Source organism: Bacillus rossius, chromosome 2 (genome assembly GCF_032445375.1).
Source record: "Bacillus rossius redtenbacheri isolate Brsri chromosome 2, Brsri_v3, whole genome shotgun sequence".
In the NCBI taxonomy this organism is placed as follows: domain Eukaryota; kingdom Metazoa; phylum Arthropoda; class Insecta; order Phasmatodea; family Bacillidae; genus Bacillus; species Bacillus rossius.
This window is the reverse complement of record NC_086331.1, coordinates 82766869-82793148: the sequence shown is the minus strand read 5'-3', so window position 1 is coordinate 82793148 and position 26280 is coordinate 82766869. Positions and strand designations below refer to the sequence as shown.

The 26280-nt window shown below is 38.1% G+C and overlaps 1 protein-coding gene across 1 annotated transcript in view; it reads left to right on the top strand.

Annotated features, from left to right (window-relative positions):
* The first annotated feature begins 4817 nt into the window (after positions 1-4817).
* The window catches only part of LOC134528912 (glucose dehydrogenase [FAD, quinone]-like), an 81791-nt gene continuing 60328 nt past the window's right edge, over positions 4818-26280 (top strand). The window contains exons 1-2 of the mRNA XM_063362578.1: positions 4818-5090; positions 20449-20695. Of these exons, the coding sequence (XP_063218648.1) occupies positions 4818-5090; positions 20449-20695 (520 nt within the window). The remainder of the gene's footprint in view (positions 5091-20448; positions 20696-26280) is intronic.

Here is a 26280-nt window from a genome sequence, read left to right as displayed (position 1 = left end):
AAACTCTTTTGGAAGTTTGGAATGTTTCAGTTTTTGCGAACTAGAAGACTTCTTTGGACTTAATTGCACAGAACCTGTACATGTTGATGCTGAACACCTGCTATAATATTTATGTTCCTTTGTACGTTGATTACCTCTGAAAGTCCATTTTGGATTGAATTTCCTTATCCTTGCCATAATTGTAACCAGGTACAATAATGCACAATGTAGTCCTACTAACCAGTTAGCACAAGATATTCATAAAATGAAATAAAAGTCACGACCTTTACACCAACACAAATAAACACAACAATGAATGGATTAGTTGTTTACCCAAACAAAATAAAACATATTTTGAAGTTTTGCCAACTTAGGAAAATATTGAGAAGTGTGCTGCCAACTTAGTAACAGGAATTAGAAATAATGCAGGCATAAATACGGTAATAACACTAAAAAACTATTGTAAGGTTTCAGGCCTTCAGTATCTCAAAAATGGAAACATCACAATGATTCAATTAAATTTATGATCTAGAAATATGTTTCAAAATGTCAAGTGTTATACATCATTTTAAACAGCAGGAATTTTTTTTTAAATTGGAAATTTAGATTTTTTCAATTAAAAAAGGTACTCACTCACCCTTAAATTTTACCGGCTAGATTGCAGTAATCATTTATTGCCATGACACTTCGCCAAACGTGGCCGCCATATTGAAAATATGTAATTATTAACAATAAAATTCAAGAAATAATTTCAAAATCATTAATACCTATATCACTTGCTAAAATAAGGATTGATAAGTATGAGTTCTGTCCTTGTTTTGATCCTTTTTGGCAGAGTAAAATATAATTTAATTTAAATTTCCAAAAATGGCAGGTTCGAGAAAAAAACAAAATATTACAAATAAAAATGTATTACAGAAATTCTATAAGTTCAAAAAACAGTCATGGCGTTTTTTCGATGTGTACAGTCTTCTTAGAAGGCGAAGAGTGTCCTTTGCGTGCCTTTTCATGTGTTTTCAGCACATTTCCACATGTAAGTCGATTAACCAACTACGTTCAGTTGGTGACCATACTCTTCAGCTGGTTGGCCAGAAACGCACGACCAGTCGGCTAGAAAGGATATCACAGTTATTTGGTGACAAGGTACGCCAAGTCGGTGGCCAGACACATCTATTCAGTGACCAGGATTTCATGTCCAGTACATGGACAGCCACGTTCAGTTGGTTGTCTAGGAACGTCAGATAGGTTGGTCAGACACGCAAGTCTTGTCGGTTGGTTATGTCGGTGTCAATTTACGCCCAGTCGGTAGCTGTGGCCAGTGGCCAGCCACACACGTCCAGTAGTTGGCCAGCCACATACAGTTGGTTGTCAGATGCATCCAGTAGGTTGTCAGAAACATCCTGTCAGTAGCCAAAAGGTATTTTTCGTCGATACTCGGCGAACATTTTAAACATTTCATGTACAAAATTAAGCGCATAGGCCAAGCGTCTCCGAACCAAGAGTCGTTATTTTAAACAGTTCATTAAAATATCAGGCATGAATACCAGGTATCTCCAAACCACGAGGCCAGTCAGTAGTATACAAATGGGGATACTGGCCCAGGCTTTAAGGCTTGGTGCCAGAGGTGCCGACCGCCATTTTGGATTGTGACATCACGGTGGCCATCTTTGACTCAAAAATCCTCAAAAATGACTCAAAATACTCAAAGTTTATAAAAATGTCTCTATTACGAGGGAAAATTTCTCATTTTTAGGGGAAAATTTCCCTTTTTATTTGTCAAAAATTCAAAAATTCGTAATTCGAAAAAAATCAAAAGACTTTTGGCTTAGGAAGAACTAAAATTTCCAAAATAGGCTTACATTCTTCAACGAAAAGCCGCCCCTTAGCATCTGACGGTCATCTTGGATGACCTCAAACTTGACCATAAAATTAAAATTCCTTAATGTTTTACCAAAAAATTCCAAAAAAAAAGATTTTTAATATTACTTACGTCAAATGTTTAGTTACTTAATCGATTTCGGTCCTCGGTTCGATTTCCGGCGAGAGTAAACATGAAATTTATTAGTAATCAATTAAAAACATCTTAATAAAAATATAAATTAATTAATAAAAATTTCTTACATCACAACAGTCATCTTGAATTATGATATAACCACTGTAATTATCGTTATGGCCACCATCTTGAAAATCTGTAATTTTTATGCTAGAAAATCGGGGAAAAAATTATTAAACAAATTTTAATAAATTACTTATAAAATGCACTTACATCCTTGGTTCAAACCCGGAGATGGAAAAAAAATGGCGACTGATCCTTCCTCCACAGAAGCCGCCGACAGACTGACCCCGCACCCCTAATGGCAAGGTATATATATCGCCAGCTAGTATGAAGTCACGTCCGCCATCTCTTGGTTTCGTCTGATGGAGGCCACCATCTTGTTTTCGTCTGCTAGAGTGCACTGCCGCCATGTTAGATTAATGTTTACCCACTAGAGTGCAGTAATAATTTATTATTACTTAACTACAACCATCTTGAAATTCGGATGCCATTTTGGAAATCCGTCACTATTTAGCTAGAACTTCAGGAAAAATTCTTAAATCCGTAAAAAAAATGCAATTAATATACTGATAGGTTGGTTCGATTCCTGTCCTTCTTTGTTAGATACTTTATAGATGCAATAATATTTAATTATATGTAAAACAAAACTTCAATATATATGGTGGGAAGCCCTAAAAAGAAGCTTAAATTACTTTACTACCATTCTCTAGTAAGAATAGGATGGCATATTTACCAACATTTTTAAAATTGAAAATAATTAATGTATTAAATCGGGAAAAATTAAAAAATTCCTAAAAAAATATTACTTATTAAAATAATGATTGTAGCGATAGATTTTAGTCTTTGATTTGATTCTTGGCCAGTAATAGGAATAAATAAAATTTAAAATATATTTTTTAAATTATTTTTCCAGTTACCTTCCATGGAGTTGGGCCTATATCAATCATTCACTCTACGAAAAACATTACTATACCAGATACCTGTTCAACGAATTAAATATGTTGTCGCACTGCCTAAAATGGAATTTTATTTTTTTTATGAAAGAAATACATTGAAACTGGTTCAAGTACAATGCTATACGTATATGACAAATGTCTTCGGACCAAGAGACCAGGTTATGAACAATGTCAGATGTATAGACCAGACATTTCCGAACCTCAAGGCCTTCTTCGTCGATAGCTGATACAACATATTTTAAGCAGTCAAGACAAAGTCGGGCTTAAAGTATCGATATCATCAATTAGAAGCAATTAGAAAAAACTGAACATGTTTTACGCTTACTTAAGGACCAAGAATCGCTGAAAAATGGTTTAAAAAGACCAAGAGGTTTCAAACTATTTAATATTCAGAGCTACTACATATTTAACTACGCACATTTAACGAAAACACACATTCAACAAAAAAACACAGTGCACACACTGTACACACATAGTACTTACACTGAGCACACAGTGCACACACTGAACATGCAGTACACAGACTGGACACAGTGAACACAATTGACACACAATATACACTGCATGTACAGTACACACACTGAACACACAGTACACACACTGGACACACAGTTCACACACGGGACACGCAATGGACACACAGTACTCGCAATGGACATGCAGTACACGCAATGGACACACAGTATACGCAATGAACACACACAACACACATATAGGACATACATTTGACTAAAAGAAAGCATAATTGGAAGCACAATCAACAAAAAGAAAACACAATTGGAAGCACAATAAGCGGAATGAAAACACAACCGAAAGCACATTCGACAAAGAGGAAGCACAATAGACGAAAAGGAAAAAAAAAAATATTGGAAGTACAATCAACGAAAATAAAATACAATAAACAAAAAGTACACACAATTGGAAGCACAATCAACGAAAAGGAAGAAAGTCAGAGGCACATTCAACGAAAAGGATAGGTTCTCAGCAATAAGATACGATAATACAGGGATTACTAGGTAAATTATACTAAAAGGATGTACATTTTCACGAACATTACACTCAGTAGGAAGCGATCGCCAATTTTACGATAGGATATAATGCCTCCACCAGTCATTATTTCTAGCAGTTTTTTTTGGCTCCAAACGTCATTGGCTTCAAACGTCATTGGCTCCAAACGTCATTGGCTCCAATAGTCATTGGCTCCAACTGTCTTTTACTCCAAAAAGTCTATGGCTCCAAAAGTATTTAGCTCCATAAAAATTATTTGGTCTCTAATTTTTTTTGGCTCCAATAGTCTTTAGCTCCAGCAGTCTCTGACTCAAAAAATCTTGTGCTCCAAAAGTATTTGGCTCCAGCTGTCTTTGTCTCCAGTTGTCTAGTTGCCTAGTAGTCCAGTTGCCTAGCTGCTATTTTGCTACAAGACTATGAGGATACGAAGCTACGAGACTACATGACTACAATACTACAAAGCTTTAACTAGCTACGAGGCTACAAGGCTACAAGGCTTCAAGTCTACGACGCTACGAGGCTACAATTCTACGAGACTTCATTTCTACGACATGTAGACATGTAACTAGACTTAATAATTTGACACTTTTGAATTATAGTATCAGTAATACCTTTTAAGAAGTTTCATTTGCAAAGCAACACATGATGTTTGTTTGCAATCACATGAAGTAGCTCACAGTTTTTTTTATCAGAACTGCAGTGACAGAAGGATACGCAGACTCTTTGTATTACTTGAGACAAGTTGGGCGACTCTAACAATAGAAGATGATACTAAAAAATCAGTGCTGATAGCTGTGTTGTGTTGCAGATTGCTCCCGATGAACTTCGTCTTGGTGCTGGTGCTGAACTACTGGCAAGTGTCTGCTGCTTTATTCTCGCTGCCCTCATCGTGGTTATGGTTCCTGCATCGAGGCGAACAGGAGGCCTGCCACAAGTGCGCGTGCGCACGCGAGGAGTCCTCAACGCTGCCTAGCACATGTGGAAGCCCGGATGAGTACACCTTCATGCAGTATATGGAGTGCAAACTGAGCGAGGCCTGTGACTTCGTCGACCCCACTGGCTGTCGCCGCCATGACACCATCCCCGACATGGTAAACTTTTAAGGGTTCCCATATTTTTTATAAGAGGTTAACCCCACCAGCTGTTGCTACCAACGCAACATCCACAACATGGTGAGCTATATTCTGTTCCTGCCTCTTTTATAGGGGTAGTCAAAAATGGCTGTCGCCACCACGATACAATCCACAGGTCGAGCTGACTGAATTCCAGCTGCTTTAATACTTGATCGATCCCACTGGCTGTTGCCCCCAAGATACCATCCCTGAAATAGTATGCCAAAATGAATTCCTGCCACTTTTATATGAGCTATCCACCACCAGCTGTCACCACTATGATATCATGCCAGATATTGTGAAATGTTATGAGTTCCTGCATCTTTTATAACATGTCTATCCCACCAGATACTGCTGCTATGAGACCATCCCTGACATGGTGAGCTTTACAGAGTTCCCGGTTTTTTATCTGCGTCAACCCTACAGATTTTCGCCGACACGAGACCATCCCTGACATTGTGAGTGTTACTGAGTTACCAATACTTTTATTCGAAGTCGACTCTACTAGTTGTCATCGCCACACTGTTACCGACATGGTGCTCTTAATGAGCTCCTACCACTTTTATACAAGGCCTATTCCACTAGCTCTCGCCACCACGAGCTCCGACTGACGAGCTTGGGTTTCTGCCTATTTATACATGGTCAAAAACAACTCTCCTGCAATTACATCAAATTCACGGTAAACCCCACCTGCTTCTGCTACCTCGAAACCATCTCCAACATTATAAACCTTACTGAGATCCTGCCACTGGTAGCTGCTGTCACGAAACCATTCCAGACATGATGAGTTTTGAGAGTTCCCTCCACTTATATAGGTGCTCTGCTGCACTGGCTGTCACTGCCATGGCACCATCCGCGATAGGATAATCTTTACTGAGTTCCAGCAACTTTTATACGAGGTCAACCGCATCGTCCATCAGCACCACAAGACCATTTACAGCATTATGAGCTTTACAAGATTTATGCTTCTTATACACATAGTCAAAGTCCACTTTCCTGCGATTGATTTAATCGACCCCACAGGCTGTTACGCCACGACATCATTTCTGACATGGAGAGCTTAATTAAGTTCCCACCTCTTTTATATAATATCAATTCTCCTTTGGGCTGTCGCAGCCACAACAAAATCCTCGAAATGATGAGCTTTAGTGAGTTCCTACCCCTTTTACACAAGGTACATACCACCAACTGTCGCTGCCATGACACCATTCTCAACATGGTAACCTTACCGAGTTCATACCTCTTTTATATGGGGGACCCATCACCCGAGGCCACTAAAACACTATACCCAACAGGTTGAGATTAAACGAGTTCCCGCCTCTTTCATACAATGTCGACACCATCTGGTTACACCATCAGGACTCTATTCCCGATATGGTGATCTTACCGAGATCCTGTTACTTTATATGGGGTTGACCCCACCATCTGTCATTGCCACAAAGCCATCCTCATTATGGTGAGCCTTCCTGTGATCCTGCCTCTTTAATAGGAGGTACACACCACTAGCGGTCGTCTCCATGAGAGTTTCCCCAGCATGGTAAGCTTCACCAGGTCTCAGCCTCTTTTATACGAGGCCATGGTAAACTGTCGTGTGACATTATCGATCCCATAGGCTGGTACCAACATGCACCATACCCGACATGGTGAGCATCACCGAGCCACCACCTTTTTTATACGAGGTTACATTCAACTTCCCTATGACTTCACGAATCCTACTGGTTGTCGATGCCACGACACCATCCCCGACATGGTGAGCTATACTGGTTTCCATATTTTTTTACGGGGTCAACCACACTGGCTGTTTACGAGACCATCCCCGACATGGTTGGCTTCAACCAGTCCTCGCCTCTTTATTATGAGGTCACAGTCAAGTTTCCTGTGAATTCGTGTAGCCCACCAGACGTCGACGATACGAAACCATCCCAGACATAGTGAGAAATACTATGTTCAATCTTTTATTTACTATGTCAACCCCACTGTAAGTCGCACCTACGAGATGATCTCCGACGTGGTACGTTTCATAGTGTACTTGCCTCTTTTATATGAGGACACAGTCAACTCTCCTGCCAATTCATTGACACCACTGGCTGTCGCCATCTTAAAAATCCGTATGTTTATGCTTAAATATAGAAAAAATTTAAAATGTATGAAAAAAATATTTAATTAAAATTTGAAGATAAAATTCATAATTAGGTACTGTGTTTGAATATGGCGAGGACAATCTATTAAAATAGGCAACAGATCCTTCTTCCATGAAAGCCACCATGAGACTGACATCCCACCACAAATGCAAAGGCAGATATTATGTCAGCAATTATTACATACTGTGACCATGTTGTTTTTGTCTGCTAGAGGCTGCCATATTGGATCCGACATATTGTTTTCATCTGCTAGAGGGTGCTGTCGATTTATTAGTTTAACTTTTACCTGCTACAGTTCAGTGATTTTTTATTTCCAGGATGCCCACCATCTTATCGGCCATCTTGAAAATCTGTAATTTTTTATCTAGAAATTTGGGAAGAATTCCAAAAAAATCATAAAAATTATTACTTATAAAATTAATGATCGACCCAATTGCATATAGTGCATAGTTGTATCACTGAACAATTCAAAATGGTTAATTTTATGTAAAAAAATTAATTAAAATGGAAATAATCGAGAAATAAAAAGCCACAAAATTACAAATAAAAATGTATTATGTCAATTCCACAAGTACAATAAACAAGCAAGTAACTGGTGTTTCTCAATTTATGCTGAGTAGTATATAATAGGGGCGTCTGGCACAGGCGCCAGGCGCTGGAGCCGAGAGCCGATCCACATCTCTGACGTCACGTCCATCTGTGACGTCACGGCGGCCATCTTGGAGGAGTGTAACGGGACACAGCGTAACGGGACAAGTTTGACCTTGACCTTTGACCCTCAAAATTCGCCAAAATTGGGCAAAAATTGCCCAAAATTCCACAAAATTCGTCAAAATTTACATTTCTGTGAAAAAAATTCCGCCAAAAATTCTCAAAAAATTCCACAATTTAAAAATCAGGATTTCGAAAATCCTCAAAAGTCGTTTTGTCCTAGAAAGAACCCAAATTCCTAAAAGCGGCTTAAAACTCCTAAGAGCTAGCCGCTCTAAGCCGCAGAGGTCATGACCTTGAAAATTAGGATGCCATGACAGCCATTTTGAATGATGACGTCACCGTTGCATTTTTCGTTACGGCCGTCATCTTTAAAATCTTGATTTATTATCCGATTTAAACGAAATTTTTTTTAAAATTTATTAAAAAAATCACTTAATAAAAATTTAATAAAATATTAATAAAAAAATTACTTTTACGACACGGAGCTCGGAGCCCTCGGTTCGAACCCGGTGAGGGCAAAAAAATAAAAATGGCGACCGATCCTTCCCCCCGTGGTGACTTTTGGCAGACTGACTCCCACCACTTTTTTTCAAAGCATATATATCGTCACCTAGTATGACATCATGTCCGCCATCTTGTCTTCGTTGCTGGAGACCACCATCTTGTTTTCGTCGGCGAGAGTGCACTGACGCCATGTTAGTTTAGTTCTTATCCGCTAGAGTGCAGTAATCATTTAGTACTGTGACACCCATCATCTTGAAATTTGGACGCCATCTTGGAATCGTGTAATTATTTAGCTAGAAATTCGGGAAAAGTTCCAAAATTCATTAAATAAATCACTCATTAACTTACATATTGATTCGATCGATTCCTGTCCTCGGTTCGATACCCGATCGATGCAATAATGTTTAATTTTATGTAAAAAATAATAATTTCAATAAACCATGTTCAACATTCGTAAAGAGACTTTAAATCATCTACTACCATCATCCTATCAGACAACAAGACCACCATATTGGAAATTCGTAATTGTAATGCTAGAGATTCGGGAAAAAGTTCAAAAATCATTAAATAAATTTGTAATCCATATAATGATTGATTGGATCGACTTAGGTCCTTGGTTCAATCCCTGGCCGATACAAAACAACTTTAATTTAAAAAAATACTAAAAAAGTGTTAGGTTTGAGAAAATAAAAACACCACAAGTTCTTTTTAAAAAAATTTATTACATAAATTCAATACACTACTACAAGTACAAAAAAAAACACTGACAAATTACTAAAGCCTTTTGGATTCCTCGATTCAAACAGTCTTCTTATTGTACGGACTAAGCCTTTTACATGACTTTAAATGTCTATCCGATCCGGTCATCACCGCAGCCAGAGACGGACTGAAGTTCATATCACTTATATAGTCTCATTAGCCGGTACAACACATGAGTCAAATCAATAACCATGTTCATTATACGTCTCGGAGCATTTTTTATAATGACGATGTAAGCTATCGAGACGTGAAATTAGTTTATTGCACTTATTGCACTGAAATTGTATTCTTTGAACATTATAAGAACAACCGCTTCTTTCATGTCTGCGAGCATTTGAGGTGATAGTAAATGATACACCACAGTATTTGCACTGATGCGAAGTACGCTCTTCATTAATTGAAGTATTCAATGCTGATGAAACTTCAGCTAATGGTGGAACAGCACATATCGAAGTCTCCTCCAGTGTTGTCAGAGGCGTTGCCAACGGGATCTGCTCCAACATCGTCGGCGCCGACGTCATGGTTCCCGTAGTCGATGGTACATCCTCCATCGAGTACGACGTTAAAGTCGGCAAAGATGCCATCGAAGTCTCAAGAACAAGCAATTACACGTCTTATGCACCAGAAGAAACAAACTAGGTGATCCGTACACCGTCGACGTCAGTAACAAAACTGAGCGTCCTGCTGTCTAGGACTCGCTTATATACATGCACCGTATGGAATAATACGCTAGTCAAACCAAGAACATTTTACTAAAATACTAGAGTCAAAACAACATTAAAAAAATAGAAGCACCATCAAAAAAAGGAAGCACACTTGGAAGCACCTTCAAAAAAGGAAAAAAAAAATTGGAAGCACCGACTACGAAAAGGCAGCACATTTGGAAGCACCGACTACTTAAAGGCAGCACATTTGGCAGCACCGACAACTAAAAGGCAGCACATTTGGCAGCACCGACAACGAAAAGGCAGCACATTTGGAAGCACCGACAACGCAAAGGCAGCACATTTGGAAGCACCGACTACGAAAAGGCAGCACATTTGGAAGCACCGCCTACGAAAAGGCAGCACATTTGGAAGCACCGACAACGAAAAGGCAGCACATTTGGAAGCACCGACAACGAAAAGGCAGCACATTTGGAAGCACCGACTACGAAAAGGCAGCACATTTGGAAGCACCGACAACGAAAAGGCAGCACATTTGGCAGCACCGACAACGAAAAGACAGCACATTTGGCAGCACCGACAACGAAAAGGCAGCACATTTGGAAGCACCGACAACGCAAAGGCAGCACATTTGGAAGCACCGACTACGAAAAGGCAGCACATTTGGAAGCACCGACTACGAAAAGACAGCACATTTGGAAGCACCGACAACGAAAAGGCAGCACATTTGGAAGCACCGACAACGAAAAGGCAGCACATTTGGAAGCACCATCATCGAAAAGGCAGCACATTTGGAAGCTCCATCAACAAAAAAAAAGGCAACAAGGAAGCACAAGTTACGAGATCTAAGTCTTAGAAATCAGAATACAAGAAATAAAAACATTAAATTCTTATAATTTAAATTGTTTATTTTATTGCTTTACATTATACAAATGCAAGTAAAACAAGCCATTATTGTATGTAGCCAGCATTCCTCAGTTCCTTGAGTATGAAGGATATTTCTTTGATGCACGAATAGTTTCCTGCACAAAGCGAACCATGTAGAAGTCTTAACCGGTCAACGAATATGTTTGGATCTTTCCATGATGTGTAATCAATCTCTTCTACCACCATCTTCCTTGCACCTTTATAAATATTATGATCTCTGATTATGCTAGCTTGTGAACTTCTCATTGTTGAGCAAAGATAGAGTTCTAGTCCAAGCCAGAATCAGTTTTTGAATTTGTTGTGTTTTTTTATTTTTGATTTTTTTCTGTAATTTTATGATAACAAAGAAAACTTGTGGCGGTTTTCTCCGTGTGCTTCCGATTATTCTTGTCAATATTATGGTGGTTTTCTCCGTGTGCTCCTGAATATTCTTGTCAATATTTTGATGGTTTTCTCGTGTTCTTGCAATCATTCCTGTGGTTTCTTCAAGTGTTTCTGACTATTCTGAGAAACCGCTCTCTGCATGGATTTTTTTTGTCTAATGAGACATGTCATTTTATTTGGAGTTACATTTAATTCGATAATTTCTGCTACTAAATCAAAACTTGCAATATTTTTATAAGGTGGAATTAACACATATCATTACTCAGTCAAATTAATATTATGCCATGAGACATCTGTGGAGCACCAACATGCAAGACGAACTTCCTTTTCCTTGGAGTCTAGCGAAGCCATCCTTCTTTTGCGATCGTTTGTGAGCATCCCGCATCCCGCATAAAATAACTAAATATTATTTACCTGCAAGCAACAAGTGGCGACATCTGTTGTTGAAAAGCAGAACTACATGCATAAAGTACTTTTGCAGGAGATATATTAATTCTCGCTGATGAAATATGAAAAAATTTCTATTTAAGTATTGAATCTAATTTAAAACACTCAATTGGTATCTGGTATTAGTCTCAGTAACTAATATGAATTCTGATTTGGGATCTGACGCTGTATCGAAAGAACATAGGTGTAAGTTTTGCAGTAAAGATTTTATCTTGAGAAAGAATAAAAGACAACACGAGAAGAATGACTGTGTTAAAAATCCACTGCGCAATATGATAAGTTGTGTACGATGTAGCAAGTCGTTTACGCGGAGAGAGAGCCTAAAAAGACATGGAAGAACTTGTAGCGCCAAGCCTGCGTACAAGCTAGAGGACAACGATGAATCTACCATCCTAAGGAAGAGTGATCTGCATTACCACAATAATTTTCTTGGCTCTTCCGATCTCGACAAAGAACTTAAATTGAAGGAGGTTGATGATTTACGGAAGAATGAAGACAATGGAAGAATCATTAACGTGAAAAGTGAGAATATATTCCAGCCGAATTCAAGTAGATCTTTCCTACTTTGTAAAAATGATGGACTCCTAAAAAGGAAGCATGAAGACGATGAAGACGCTTCAACATCATCAACATCGAAATATTACGGAAAATTGGGTGAAGACGATTCCTTCTACGGTGATTGTTACAGTGACTCTGAGGCTGTTGACAAAGACATAGACTATGATGAAGCACCTAAAGCTGCCAAGATCGAAGAATGTGGCGGTGTCCTGAGACCGAAACGGTGGAAACGACGTGATATATTAAATAAATCTGATCAAGCTTGTGATGATCACCGTCTCAAACATGAAAGTTACCCTGAGGTTGGTGGTAAAACGGAAGACACCAGAGATCATAATATTTATAAAGGTGCAAGGAAGATGGTGGTAGAAGAGATTGATTACACATCATGGAAAGATCCAAACATATTCGTTGACCGGTTAAGACTTCTACATGGTTCGCTTTGTGCAGGAAACTATTCGTGCATCAAAGAAATATCCTTCATACTCAAGGAACTGAGGAATGCTGGCTACATACAATAATGGCTTGTTTTACTTGCATTTGTATAATGTAAAGCAATAAAATAAACAATTTAAATTATAAGAATTTAATGTTTTTATTTCTTGTATTCTGATTTCTAAGACTTAGATCTCGTAACTTGTGCTTCCTTGTTGCCTTTTTTTTTGTTGATGGAGCTTCCAAATGTGCTGCCTTTTCGATGATGGTGCTTCCAAATGTGCTGCCTTTTCGTTGTCGGTGCTTCCAAATGTGCTGCCTTTTCGTTGTCGGTGCTTCCAAATGTGCTGTCTTTTCGTAGTCGGTGCTTCCAAATGTGCTGCCTTTTCGTAGTCGGTGCTTCCAAATGTGCTGCCTTTGCGTTGTCGGTGCTTCCAAATGTGCTGCCTTTTCGTTGTCGGTGCTGCCAAATGTGCTGTCTTTTCGTTGTCGGTGCTGCCAAATGTGCTGCCTTTTCGTTGTCGGTGCTTCCAAATGTGCTGCCTTTTCGTAGTCGGTGCTTCCAAATGTGCTGCCTTTTCGTTGTCGGTGCTTCCAAATGTGCTGCCTTTTCGTTGTCGGTGCTTCCAAATGTGCTGCCTTTTCGTAGGCGGTGCTTCCAAATGTGCTGCCTTTTCGTAGTCGGTGCTTCCAAATGTGCTGCCTTTGCGTTGTCGGTGCTTCCAAATGTGCTGCCTTTTCGTTGTCGGTGCTGCCAAATGTGCTGCCTTTTAGTTGTCGGTGCTGCCAAATGTGCTGCCTTTAAGTAGTCGGTGCTTCCAAATGTGCTGCCTTTTCGTAGTCGGTGCTTCCAATTTTTTTTTCCTTTTTTGAAGGTGCTTCCAAGTGTGCTGCCTTTTCATTGTCGGTGCTTCCAAATGTGCTGCCTTTTCGTAGGCGGTGCTTCCAAATGTGCTGCCTTTTCGTTGTCGGTGCTTCCAAATGTGCTGCCTTTGCGTTGTCGGTGCTTCCAAATGTGCTGCCTTTTCGTTGTCGGTGCTGCCAAATGTGCTGCCTTTTCGTTGTCGGTGCTGCCAAATGTGCTGCCTTTAAGTAGTCGGTGCTTCCAAATGTGCTGCCTTTTCGTAGTCGGTGCTTCCAATTTTTTTTTCCGTTTTTGAAGGTGCTTCCAAGTGTGCTTCCTTTTTTTGATGGTGCTTCTATTTTTTTAATGTTGTTTTGACTCTAGTATTTTAGTAAAATGTTCTTGGTTTGACTAGCGTATTATTCCATACGGTGCATGTATATAAGCGAGTCCTAGACAGCAGGACGCTCAGTTTTGTTACTGACGTCGACGGTGTACGGATCACCTAGTTTGTTTCTTCTGGTGCATAAGACGTGTAATTGCTTGTTCTTGAGACTTCGATGGCATCTTTGCCGACTTTAACGTCGTACTCGATGGAGGATGTACCATCGACTACGGGAACCATGACGTCGGCGCCGACGATGTTGGAGCAGATCCCGTTGGCAACGCCTCTGACAACACTGGAGGAGACTTCGATATGTGCTGTTCCACCATTAGCTGAAGTTTCATCAGCATTGAATACTTCAATTAATGAAGAGCGTACTTCGCATCAGTGCAAATACTGTGGTGTATCATTTACTATCACCTCAAATGCTCGCAGACATGAAAGAAGCGGTTGTTCTTATAATGTTCAAAGAATACAATTTCAGTGCAATAAGTGCAATAAACTAATTTCACGTCTCGATAGCTTACATCGTCATTATAAAAAATGCTCCGAGACGTATAATGAACATGGTTATTGATTTGACTCATGTGTTGTACCGGCTAATGAGACTATATAAGTGATATGAACTTCAGTCCGTCTCTGGCTGCGGTGATGACCGGATCGGATAGACATTTAAAGTCATGTAAAAGGCTTAGTCCGTACAATAAGAAGACTGTTTGAATCGAGGAATCCAAAAGGCTTTAGTAATTTGTCAGTGTTTTTTTTTGTACTTGTAGTAGTGTATTGAATTTATGTAATAAATTTTTTTAAAAAGAACTTGTGGTGTTTTTATTTTCTCAAACCTAACACTTTTTTAGTATTTTTTTAAATTAAAGTTGTTTTGTATCGGCCAGGGATTGAACCAAGGACCTAAGTCGATCCAATCAATCATTATATGGATTACAAATTTATTTAATGATTTTTGAACTTTTTCCCGAATCTCTAGCATTACAATTACGAATTTCCAATATGGTGGTCTTGTTGTCTGATAGGATGATGGTAGTAGATGATTTAAAGTCTCTTTACGAATGTTGAACATGGTTTATTGAAATTATTATTTTTTACATAAAATTAAACATTATTGCATCGATCGGGTATCGAACCGAGGACAGGAATCGATCGAATCAATATGTAAGTTAATGAGTGATTTATTTAATGAATTTTGGAACTTTTCCCGAATTTCTAGCTAAATAATTACACGATTCCAAGATGGCGTCCAAATTTCAAGATGATGGGTGTCACAGTACTAAATGATTACTGCACTCTAGCGGATAAGAACTAAACTAACATGGCGTCAGTGCACTCTCGCCGACGAAAACAAGATGGTGGTCTCCAGCAACGAAGACAAGATGGCGGACATGATGTCATACTAGGTGACGATATATATGCTTTGAAAAAAAGTGGTGGGAGTCAGTCTGCCAAAAGTCACCACGGGGGGAAGGATCGGTCGCCATTTTTATTTTTTTGCCCTCACCGGGTTCGAACCGAGGGCTCCGAGCTCCGTGTCGTAAAAGTAATTTTTTTATTAATATTTTATTAAATTTTTATTAAGTGATTTTTTTAATAAATTTTAAAAAAAATTTCGTTTAAATCGGATAATAAATCAAGATTTTAAAGATGACGGCCGTAACGAAAAATGCAACGGTGACGTCATCATTCAAAATGGCTGTCATGGCATCCTAATTTTCAAGGTCATGACCTCTGCGGCTTAGAGCGGCTAGCTCTTAGGAGTTTTAAGCCGCTTTTAGGAATTTGGGTTCTTTCTAGGACAAAACGACTTTTGAGGATTTTCGAAATCCTGATTTTTAAATTGTGGAATTTTTTGAGAATTTTTGGCGGAATTTTTTCACAGAAATGTAAATTTTGACGAATTTTGTGGAATTTTGGGCAATTTTTGCCCAATTTTGGCGAATTTTGAGGGTCAAAGGTCAAGGTCAAACTTGTCCCGTTACGCTGTGTCCCGTTACACTCCTCCAAGATGGCCGCCGTGACGTCACAGATGGACGTGACGTCAGAGATGTGGATCGGCTCTCGGCTCCAGCGCCTGGCGCCTGTGCCAGACGCCCCTATTATATACTACTATGCTGTCCTCTTAAAAGATAAAAAAAAAGAGACCTTTGAATGAGATTTCAGGGCAGTTCTACAGGTCAGTCTATTAACCATTCACATCCAGTTAGCAACAAGACAAAGAGAGTTCTTAGCATATGTTTTCAGGGCAGTTCTAAATGACAGTCGATTAACCAGGCATGTCCTGAAAGCAACAAGGCACGTCCAATTAGATAATCAGACACAACCATTCACTTGGTAAGGCTCACTCGAAAAGTGGGTGGCCAGCCACAGCCAGTTGGTAGTTAGGTACATAAAGTCAGTAGCCAAGATATCTTATTTTCGATACACAGCATACATTATAACAGGCCATGTAAGAAATCAAACGAATAGACCGGAATTTCCGAACCAAAAGGCCAGTTGACCTGACTACACACTTAATGACCCAGAATAAACGAAATGGACGAATGTCTCCAATTGCTGCAATGTTCCAAGAGCTTCAAAACTCAAAATTCTCCAACACAACAATTGCTCCAAGTGCTTCAGTATTCCAAAAACTCTAAGTTTTCCAAGTGCACCAAAGCTCATAACCTTCAAAAGCTCCAAATGCTTCAATACTCCAATTGCTCTAATGAGCTCCAAATTACTTCAACTGCCAAATCGCTCCAAGTGCTCCAATTGCTCCAATTGCTCTAAAGTGCTTCAACTGCCCAATTCTCAAGTGTTCCAAGTGCCCAAGGGCTCCAAGTGATTTAAAACTACAAATGCTTCAATCGTTCCAACAGCTCCAAGGACTTCCAACAGCCTCAATTGCTTCAATAGCTCCGATTTCTCCAAAAGCTCCAGCAGCTCTTGGACCATTGGAGCATTTGGAGCTGCTGGAGCAGTGTAGCTTTGGTGCACTTGGATCACTTTGATCGTTTGGAGCATTGGAACACTTGGATCAATTGTTGCATTGGAGAATTCGGTGATTTGAAGCTTTTGAAGCACTTGGAGAAATTGGAGCAGTTGTTGACGACGTTCGTCCATTTAGTTGATTCTGGATTGTTAGGACTGTAGTCAGGTCGATTGTCTTCGTGGTTCGGATTCGTTTAGTCTATTCATTTGATGTCTTACAGGGCCGGTTTGAAATGTATGCTATGTATCGAAAATAAGTCATCGTGGCTACTGACTTTATGTACTTAACCATGACATATATATAAAGCTGCTTACAACTGCTACGACTTGTGTAAACTATCAAACAGTAAGATATACCAGAGTTATGATTGTCAAACGCCGTAATACCATTCAATGTATAATTAAAAATTTTAATATAGTACTACATTAAAAGAAATTGTTTTTAGTCTATTACTCAAAAGCTAAAATTCTTTTCACTACAGCAACAAGCATTTTAAGAGCAACCGTGTATTATAAGGATGTTTTAAGCCTACTGAATAAAATGTGTTTTACAATGCTACTTGAACTTATGCACAAGTCAGGCTTGTAAAAATAACGGAAAATGTGAATAAATTTATAAACTGCTCATTTAAATGCCGCTATATATCTCTAACAATCTTTACCTATCATGTATGTAGAAGTGACGTGTATTTAGCAGTTGGTGATTTATCTCTAAAGACCTAGCTGTTGAGTCGTAAAGCCAAGTAATATGCCGTTGTTGCATTGGCTTGTTTACTAACGACTCGTTTGAGCGTGTGAGCTTATTGCAAATAGCTCAGCGAGTGTTGATTTTACAAGGCGACTGAAATTCTCGTATATCTCACAAGATTTTTGCGCAATATTTATTCATATGTCACGTTGTTTTATAGTTTATGTATACTTTTATTAAAAATAAAATCTTCAAATAAGTATATCATAACATTTTCAAAAAAGTTAATTCTTTACCTGTTTATTTTTACTTCAAATACCAATAAAAAGGTACCATCCTTCAACTTCATTCAGTATGATTATATTAGGCAAGTTTGTTGACAATGAGTGGCTTCGCATGCGAACAGTTTCAAGTAAACTCGCAAATAATAAATTGAGGCTCAGTGTTCTATCTCACAAGCCATATTGGATATTTCATTTTCTTGTTGTTACTACTATTTGAGGACTTTTCCTGTAAATTTATCACGATAGATATATTCCATTTAATTTTTGGTCTCAAATTTTCTCAACACATATTTACTAAGTGTAAATCTTAATTATCCGTTTATGAGGGTCGTTTATTATGATAACTTGTGTGACCTTTTACAGCTCAGAAAACAATTTGTGACGCAACAAAAAATGCAAAAGAGTTATCGAAATGAATTTACAGGGAAATTTACAGTCAACATGCCGCTGCTGGCAGACGCACTCGGCATACGTTTTAACCTGCAAGTGCCGCGCGAAAGGATTGGCTAATTACTGTGCTCTTGTACATTCCTCTTTGAACCCTGTTCGCTGCGGAACTGACTACACCTTCGCTCCTGCAAAGGCATCTCTGTGTACCTGTAATAATTTGAGTTTTTTTTTTTACCGTATATGAGTAAAAAAAAACACACACACACAAAATGAGAAATATCTCCTGAATGAAGTGTTTTTCTAAAACAAATGTCACAAACCATTTTTGTTGCTTTTGAACTTTGTTATTGATTCTCAGAGTTTGACCATTAAGAACTGCGACAACCTGTATATTTAAAGTTAATAGGCTCGGTCTCAAACGCCCTTTTTTTATACGTTACTTCTTACTTCATTGGTTTAGGAGTTGTTCCTTTAAATTTATCACTATAACTATATTGCATTTGTTGTTTGGTCTCAAATATTGTCACAAAGCATTAACTAAACCTTATTTTTGAGCTGTAATATGTCACGCGAGTGACCACAATTATAAACACTCTCGTGAAATTTTACAACTGTTAGATAACAGTAAGTATTTAATGACAAAATTTGTGACGAAACCTAAAGTGTATTAGAGCCATAGTGACAAATTTAAAGGAATGGCACTTCACAATAGCAATGAAAAAAATTTTGAAATAACAATATGTGGATGTTTTGTGCGGGAAATGTACTATTCATTGACCCAGTTTCAGATGCCAGAATAATCCGCGTTCAAGCATTTCTGATTTTTTTTTTTTTTTTAGCTATTTGAAAGTAAATGCAGGTTATGTCCAGAGTATTACATGAAAAAATATAAATCGCAAAAATCATCCTTATTTGGGGAGGGAGAAGATTAGGGTTATTCGCACGGTAGGTGATCCCAACCAAAATGATAGTTTGGTTAGGTTTGATCAACCAATAGTGTAGGCAGAATTTCATTTATAATGATGAAGAATGTGGGGAGGGGGGTAGAACCACTTTCCTTGATGTTCGCTTTCAAATTCTTTCACATTGATGGTGGGAATGACAAATATATATATTTATTAAGGCGTTCAAGATTGGAGGATTATACCTTCACTTTATTCTCCCATTGCATTAGCCTGATGTCAGCGACATTAAAATACTTTAAAATCGTGACAATTTATGGAATCTCGCAAAAGGTATCGCGAGGTTGCACGAGCAAGTTGTGAAGTTCGGGCATGTACGGGACTAAGGCCCGTTCTACAATGACTAGGAAACGGAGACGGATGTCACGGAACAGAGTTTCTACAATGGCACGCATACGGAGATGGACCCGTACGGATTAGCTCGGCAATGCTGAGATCTTCCGTTTCCATTGTTCCGTGCGGCAAATAAAGGTCGAGTAGGCCTACTTGGCTGCGGTGGTAGCCATGTTTGTTTGTATTCTAAATAAGTAGGCCTACTATGTTAAAAATCGTTTCAAGTACAAAAAAAGTTGGTTGTCTGTAAAGTCGGTTTACGGTCGATAGTTTAACGTGACAACGTCATAACAAAACACTGATGAAATGATTGCATACTTTATTAATAAAATTTAATAACTTTCATTTTAATAATAAAAGAATAAATACTTGAAATTATACTAGTTATCAGATTTTTAAAATGCAAGAATAATTAACCTTTATTGCCTAAATTGTTGTTGTAATAAGCAATGAACACCACATTAACTTTTCACTTCACTTTATAAACAGTCGACGAAACAGTTCACGTGTAGATGACTTGTATTTAATTTTAAAAACTGGCGTTTAGCTATAAAGTTTAAATATAATTATGAACAAGTTTTCATATAAATAAACTATAATCAAATATCTAGCATCAATTATACGAATCACCATATTTTTTTAGTCAATTGTAACATAAACTATTATTACTGCACTCGCCGACAGCGTAACGGAACACGGCGTAACGGAACAATGGGCGTAACGGGACACAGCGTAACGGAACAATGTTTGTAACGGGACACATTTTTCGTGCGTGCAGCCGGCGTTCATCAATTTATTAGACGTTGTCACGTCAATAAATGGATTCTTCATCACCTTGCGATGTAATCTCGTTGGTTTCCATTAGTGGAAGCAGCAGACGCGATGGCGTCTCCGCGTGCTTGTGGAACGGGGGGTGAGGGAGCTGTTCCGCGCAGACGGAGGTGGACTTCGTGGTGGTGGGCGCCGGCTCGGCGGGCAGCGTGGTGGCCAGCCGGCTGAGCGAGGAGGCTTCGTGGAGCGTGGCGCTGCTGGAGGCGGGCGGGCCGGAGCCGACGGCGAGCCAGGCGCCCAGCATGTACTTCAACTACCAGCGCCCACACTCTCACAACTGGGACTTCGCCCTGGAGCCGCAGGGCGCGGCGTGCCTGGGCTACCCCGCAGGCAGGTGCCACTGGCCGAGAGGTAGGCCCACTTGACATCAACTTACCCCGACGCCTGCGTGCATCAGCGTAGTTTTCTTTCTCTTTATAGGTTAGGTTTCATCCAGTACATCATAACTTCTTACAGTTATTATTTATTTCCCGGGAGATCAGGTTTACGCACGTCTAGGTTATAGGCTACGTGAGATCGTTTTTAAAAGTATTTAAATTCTCGCGAAAATTCGTTCTTAGTTTTTTTAAAGTTTAACTTCTTTAGGTGCGCTGTGAGTAAAATTTTACTATCCGGCGGAAATGCGACGAAATGAGAGCGCACCATGCCGCGGAAGTTTAATGCGCGTGCGCTGAAACATCTAGATGCTGTTCAGGTTCCAGATTCTCCTTTTGTCACCGATTAAACGTTTCTGTGTAAGGGCGCAGTAGCCATCTTGTAAAAAGTGTAACTCTCTGATGATTGATGATACATAAAAGTGTATCGTAAAAAAAATGTACCAATGCGTTAGTTATTGTATATTTATTGTTAACTTCTCGTCTTGAAAACCGTTTCATGCAACTAGTAAAATTGACCTTAATTTTATAGGGGAAAGGCCTTGCTAATAAAAACTGGACCAACTGTGAGAGCGTACTGTAGAGACAGACATTTTAAGTTTTGTGTTTTAATTAATAGTGTAAATATTAGCAATAAATAAAACTGTATTTTATTTATTGAGCTATATTTTATAACCTGTTTTCCCTTTCGTAAAAATATTTACAACGTAGTCTACCTCGTATTTTATTTTCAAAGCATTTATAAATAATATGTGTATGAATTAAATTGAAAACATAATGTCATATATAATGTCATAAATAAAATATTATTGAACTAACAGGTACAGCTACTAGTATCTAGTTTTTCTTTTTGCTGAAACAAGCTAACAAAGTTTCTGCAATTTTGACTTTGTTCAGGTTTAAATAAAAGAAAATTCGTTTGTAACAGGGGTTCCCAAACTTTTTCAGTTCGCGGCGCCCTACCTAGTCGAAAGATGTGTACAATGACAAAAAAGATAATAGAGATATTTTTATGATACTAGGCACAGAAATGAAAACAACTACAATCTGAAGCATACAAACTACAATCTGATTTTGACATAGGTATATACCTATATTAAAATTGAAACCCAGGAATATATTATTATTACAGAAAGAAAATATTAAAAACTTCAGTGTAAAGTTAATCAATGTGACGTGTGAGCTTGGTGACTTCACTTCCGAATACAGACCGGGTGTGAGAACCGGCGAACGCAGCGAGTGGTGCGTGCAGCGCGCGCGATTTGAATTGTTTATTTGAAATATAAGTATTTTGAGTTTCGGAGAAGGGAGAGGAGGGCACCGCAATGCACACTTTAGGAACCTCTGGGCTAGAACAAACATGGTGTCGATGTTATTTATCATTCGCTGGTTCTTTTCAATGTGACAAACGCTGTTCTTTCCCTTACTTTTGATAATTACAGTATACCTAATTTAGCAATGCCAAAGAAATACATACGTAGTGTGACATTTCATCAGGAGTTTAGGTTTTTTCACATGTAATAAATCCTAACTGAAATCAAAGGTTAGTCGGGTTAGGTCAGCGACATTTAAAATCAAGAAAATATTGTGAGTGTTTTTGATTCGACCACGAAGTTGCACGAGCGAGCGGTAAACTTCGAATATGTTAGGGACTAATCGGGGGTCAAGGAATCTTATGCTGGCTTAAAGGTTACCAGCGGGCAGGACTCAGAGGCCTACTATTATAGACTAAATATTTTATATTGATCGAGTTTGGACTTCAGAGCGTATGGCTAACATTGGCATACAATTTGCGCTCAAGACTGTCATAATCATCTTGTGTCAACAAGGCCACGTGTGATTGTTTTCAAAGTGGCGCTCAAACAGTGACAAGCATGTATAATTATGGTCGTTGAATATGATTGTGTTTTATGGTTTCTAATGAACTCATCAGACAATGTACGTTCACAATAAATATTATATCTCTAAAAATTGTTGGAAAATACGGGACATGAAATAAAAATGGACTAATGGGAGGGGTTTGAATCCATTTAACACTCCTCTTATTTGCGCCCTTGAAGGCGTAACTAACTTTTGTCTTGCATTCTGTACATATGATTCAATTTGTGTCTTTCATTCACTGAAATACTAAGCAATATTTTTACATATACTGGAAAATACCAAAGTTACTGACCACCACGATTTAAAAATTAGAAATACGAGTGCGATTAGTTGAAAAATTTGTAGATGCTTGCCCACAGATAATAAATATATTTTCTTTAGGATTTTTGACATTTAACAATGGAAAATGCAAACACCTTAATATTAAGGTAATCTCATGAGAAGTATATGTTGTTTTGGGAAATTCGTTGGTATCATTTCATCATTTACTCTTAAAAAAATACATTAATTTTTAAGATAGGTATGTATTCGAAGAACACAACGAAAATAACCTTATGCCACCAAACATTTAAGTAATTATATTATTTACTTTTTAAATGTATATTGTCAAAACATATTATTATTGTGATTTGTACCAATTCAAAGAAGAAACATGTACATCAACTGAGTTTTAAAGTTTTCAGTTATATAAAATATATTCTTAATTCCTGTTTACGCTGAATGAAGATCATATAATTAGTATGAAACGGGGAAAGATTATGCAGTGTTATTCTTATGTGACTACAATTTTGTGGTGGATTCTTGTGGTGGCTTGTCAATCGTCAGGATTCGGCCATGTTCGGACAATTCCGCCACTCGTTGACTATGATCAGGTAGTCGGCAACCATTTTCGATAACTCCACATTCGTCATCTTGGAATCTACTTTTTTTGAAAATGTGTAATTATTTATCTAGAAATTCAGAAAAAAATTCTAAAATTCCTCAAAAATTATTGTTTATAAAATAATTATTGATTCGATTGACATCTGTCCTTGGTTTGAGCCTTGCAAGATGCAAAATTGTAATTTCATGTAACAAATATTTATTCAATAATATAATGAAAAAAATACTAAAAAAACTGTTTAAATTCCTCATACATCAGCATATTGACAGCTATCTTGGAAGTTCGTAAATATTAACGTAGAAATACGGGGGGGGGGGGGGGGGGGGAAATCATAAAAAGCTCGTTTGATAAAATAATGATTGATTCGATCGATATCCATTCTTGTTTCGATTCTTACTTGATGAAAAAAAAAATTCATCAAAATTAGTAAAGAAAGTTTTCGAATCAAAGATAAAACAAAATTACAAAAAATAAAAATATTATGTAATTTTTACAAGGACAAAAAAAAAAAAGAAGAAAATTACAAGCGTTTATCGATTGCTACTATCTTCTTAGAATGCGAAGCAAAACCTTTTCATGACTTGACATGTGTTTTCAGGACAGATCTACACGAGAGATGATTAACAAGGCACGACCAATCAATGTCCAGGCAAATCCAGTTGGTTGTCTAAGAAAGTCAGATAGTTTGGACGGGCACATCAGTCAGTTGGTCAGGCTAACCCGTCAAGTTGGTGGCAAGGTACGCACAGTTGGTGGCCAGACACGTCTATTCAGTGGCTAGGAATGCATGTCTAGTAGTTGGATAGCCACGTCTAGTTAGTTGTCTAGGAACGTTAGATAGGTTGGGCAGACACGCACGTCCAGTCAGTTAGTCAGGCCAACACATCAAGTTGATGGCAAGATACGCCCAGTCGGTAGCCAGTCCATTCAGTGGTCAGAAACGCATGTCCAGTAGGGAGCCAGCCACATCCAGTTGATAGCCAGCTACATTCAGTAAGTGGTCAAAAACATCCAGGCAGTAGCCAAGAGGTATTTTTCGTTGATACTCGGCGAACGATTTAAACAGGTAGTGTTTAATTTCAGGCGTTTAGATCAGGTAGGTATCTCAAAACCACAAGGTCAATCATGACCTGACTACAGACTTATTAATACACATTAAAAAAAAAGTAAGAACATTTCAATCGGAAGATCAATCAACAAAATGGAAGCACAAATGTAAGCATAATCAAAAAAGTAAGCACAATCGAAAGCACAATCAACGAAAATGAAGCACAAATGTAAGCATAATCAAAAAAGTAACCACAATCGAAAACATAATTAACGAAAAGGAAGCACAATTGAAATCACAATAAACGAAAATGAAGCAAAATCATAGAAAACTAAGCACAATAAAAAAGGGAGCACGTATCAGTGGCGTAGCAAGGTTTGGAGCGCCCTGGAGCAGAAATGGCTCCCCCCTATCGTCGAACAACATCACCCTAGGGCAAGGCACATTCTCTCCCATAGTCCCACCCATTTTTTTTTTACAGTATTGTAGTCACTATAAATCGTTGATCATTAGTAAATAGTATACAAAGTATTATATATTATCCGGCACGAATTCTGAATCTTGATCCTTTCGTAACTTTACTTAATGCTTATTTATCTTTATTAATTTATTTTAAAGGAAATAGTAACATTATTATTTAGATTGAATGATCATGGACAGATGTGACAACCGGTTTGGGAAATGTTTGTAAAATTATTAATTCCACATTAGCTGCTCAGGACCAAGCTTCAGTATTCGTTCCGCCTACTATATTTGATTACGTTTTTGGTTAACTATCATAAATTTACATAAAGAATACTGTTTTACAAAAGAAAATCTGCTTTTATATTAAGGCATAATATTATAAATTAAGCTATTCTTTTTTTAAAATCGTAGTTTAAAAAGTAAACAAGGTAGTTCACAATGCATTTAATTGCAAAATCAATGTAAGATAATTAAAATTTCCCAAGTAATGAATAAAAAAAAGGATTTTACATCGTAAGAGAGCGAATCCAAAAGTCAATAATATCATTTTTACACTAGAAATAAAAAACATACTTTATGTGAGGCTTGCTTAACTAGTAACAATTTGAGTGAAGCTTCTTTCGTGACTTGGCACTTGCAAACTGTGTTGTGGCGTCATCTAAGTCAATGGTTCTGGCTCTAGCAGGTTCAATAGAGATAATTGATAAGGAGCTTAACTGCTCTTGCGATATTGTCTTCTTAGATAGTTCGTGACGATTTTCAGTTTAGAAAATGACCTATCGGCTCTTGCAGTTGTAACAGGTATTGTCAAAAATATTAAGCACTCATTGACCAGATCAGGAAAGCTGGAACTACCTTGTGCACGCACTATTATAGTATCCGCTAGGTCCCTAACACTTTTCATTTCTTCAATGTGACTTAAAAAATAAGTTTTAAATCTAACAGCCTGTGGGTCTGTGTTGTAAGAGAGATCATCTGAGTAGTTTTGTACTAACACTTTGCAAGATTCTAATATTTTTTATCATTTGAGTCCTTTAAAACGAGGGCCTCAAGCACTTAAAAGTTGAACAGATTTCACTGACCGCTATAAAACTATCTGTAACCTGGGTACTTATTATGTCCAATCTTCGGTTGAATACTTCAACATGAAAACGCATATATTCATTTATAATTAAGTCATCAACCTGCACTTCATCAAACAATATTTTCTTCCTCTTTATTCTTGAGGCGGGAAAGTGGGGCAGAACATTCCATTTTAAGCAAAGCTCAGTTTTTTACGGTTTGC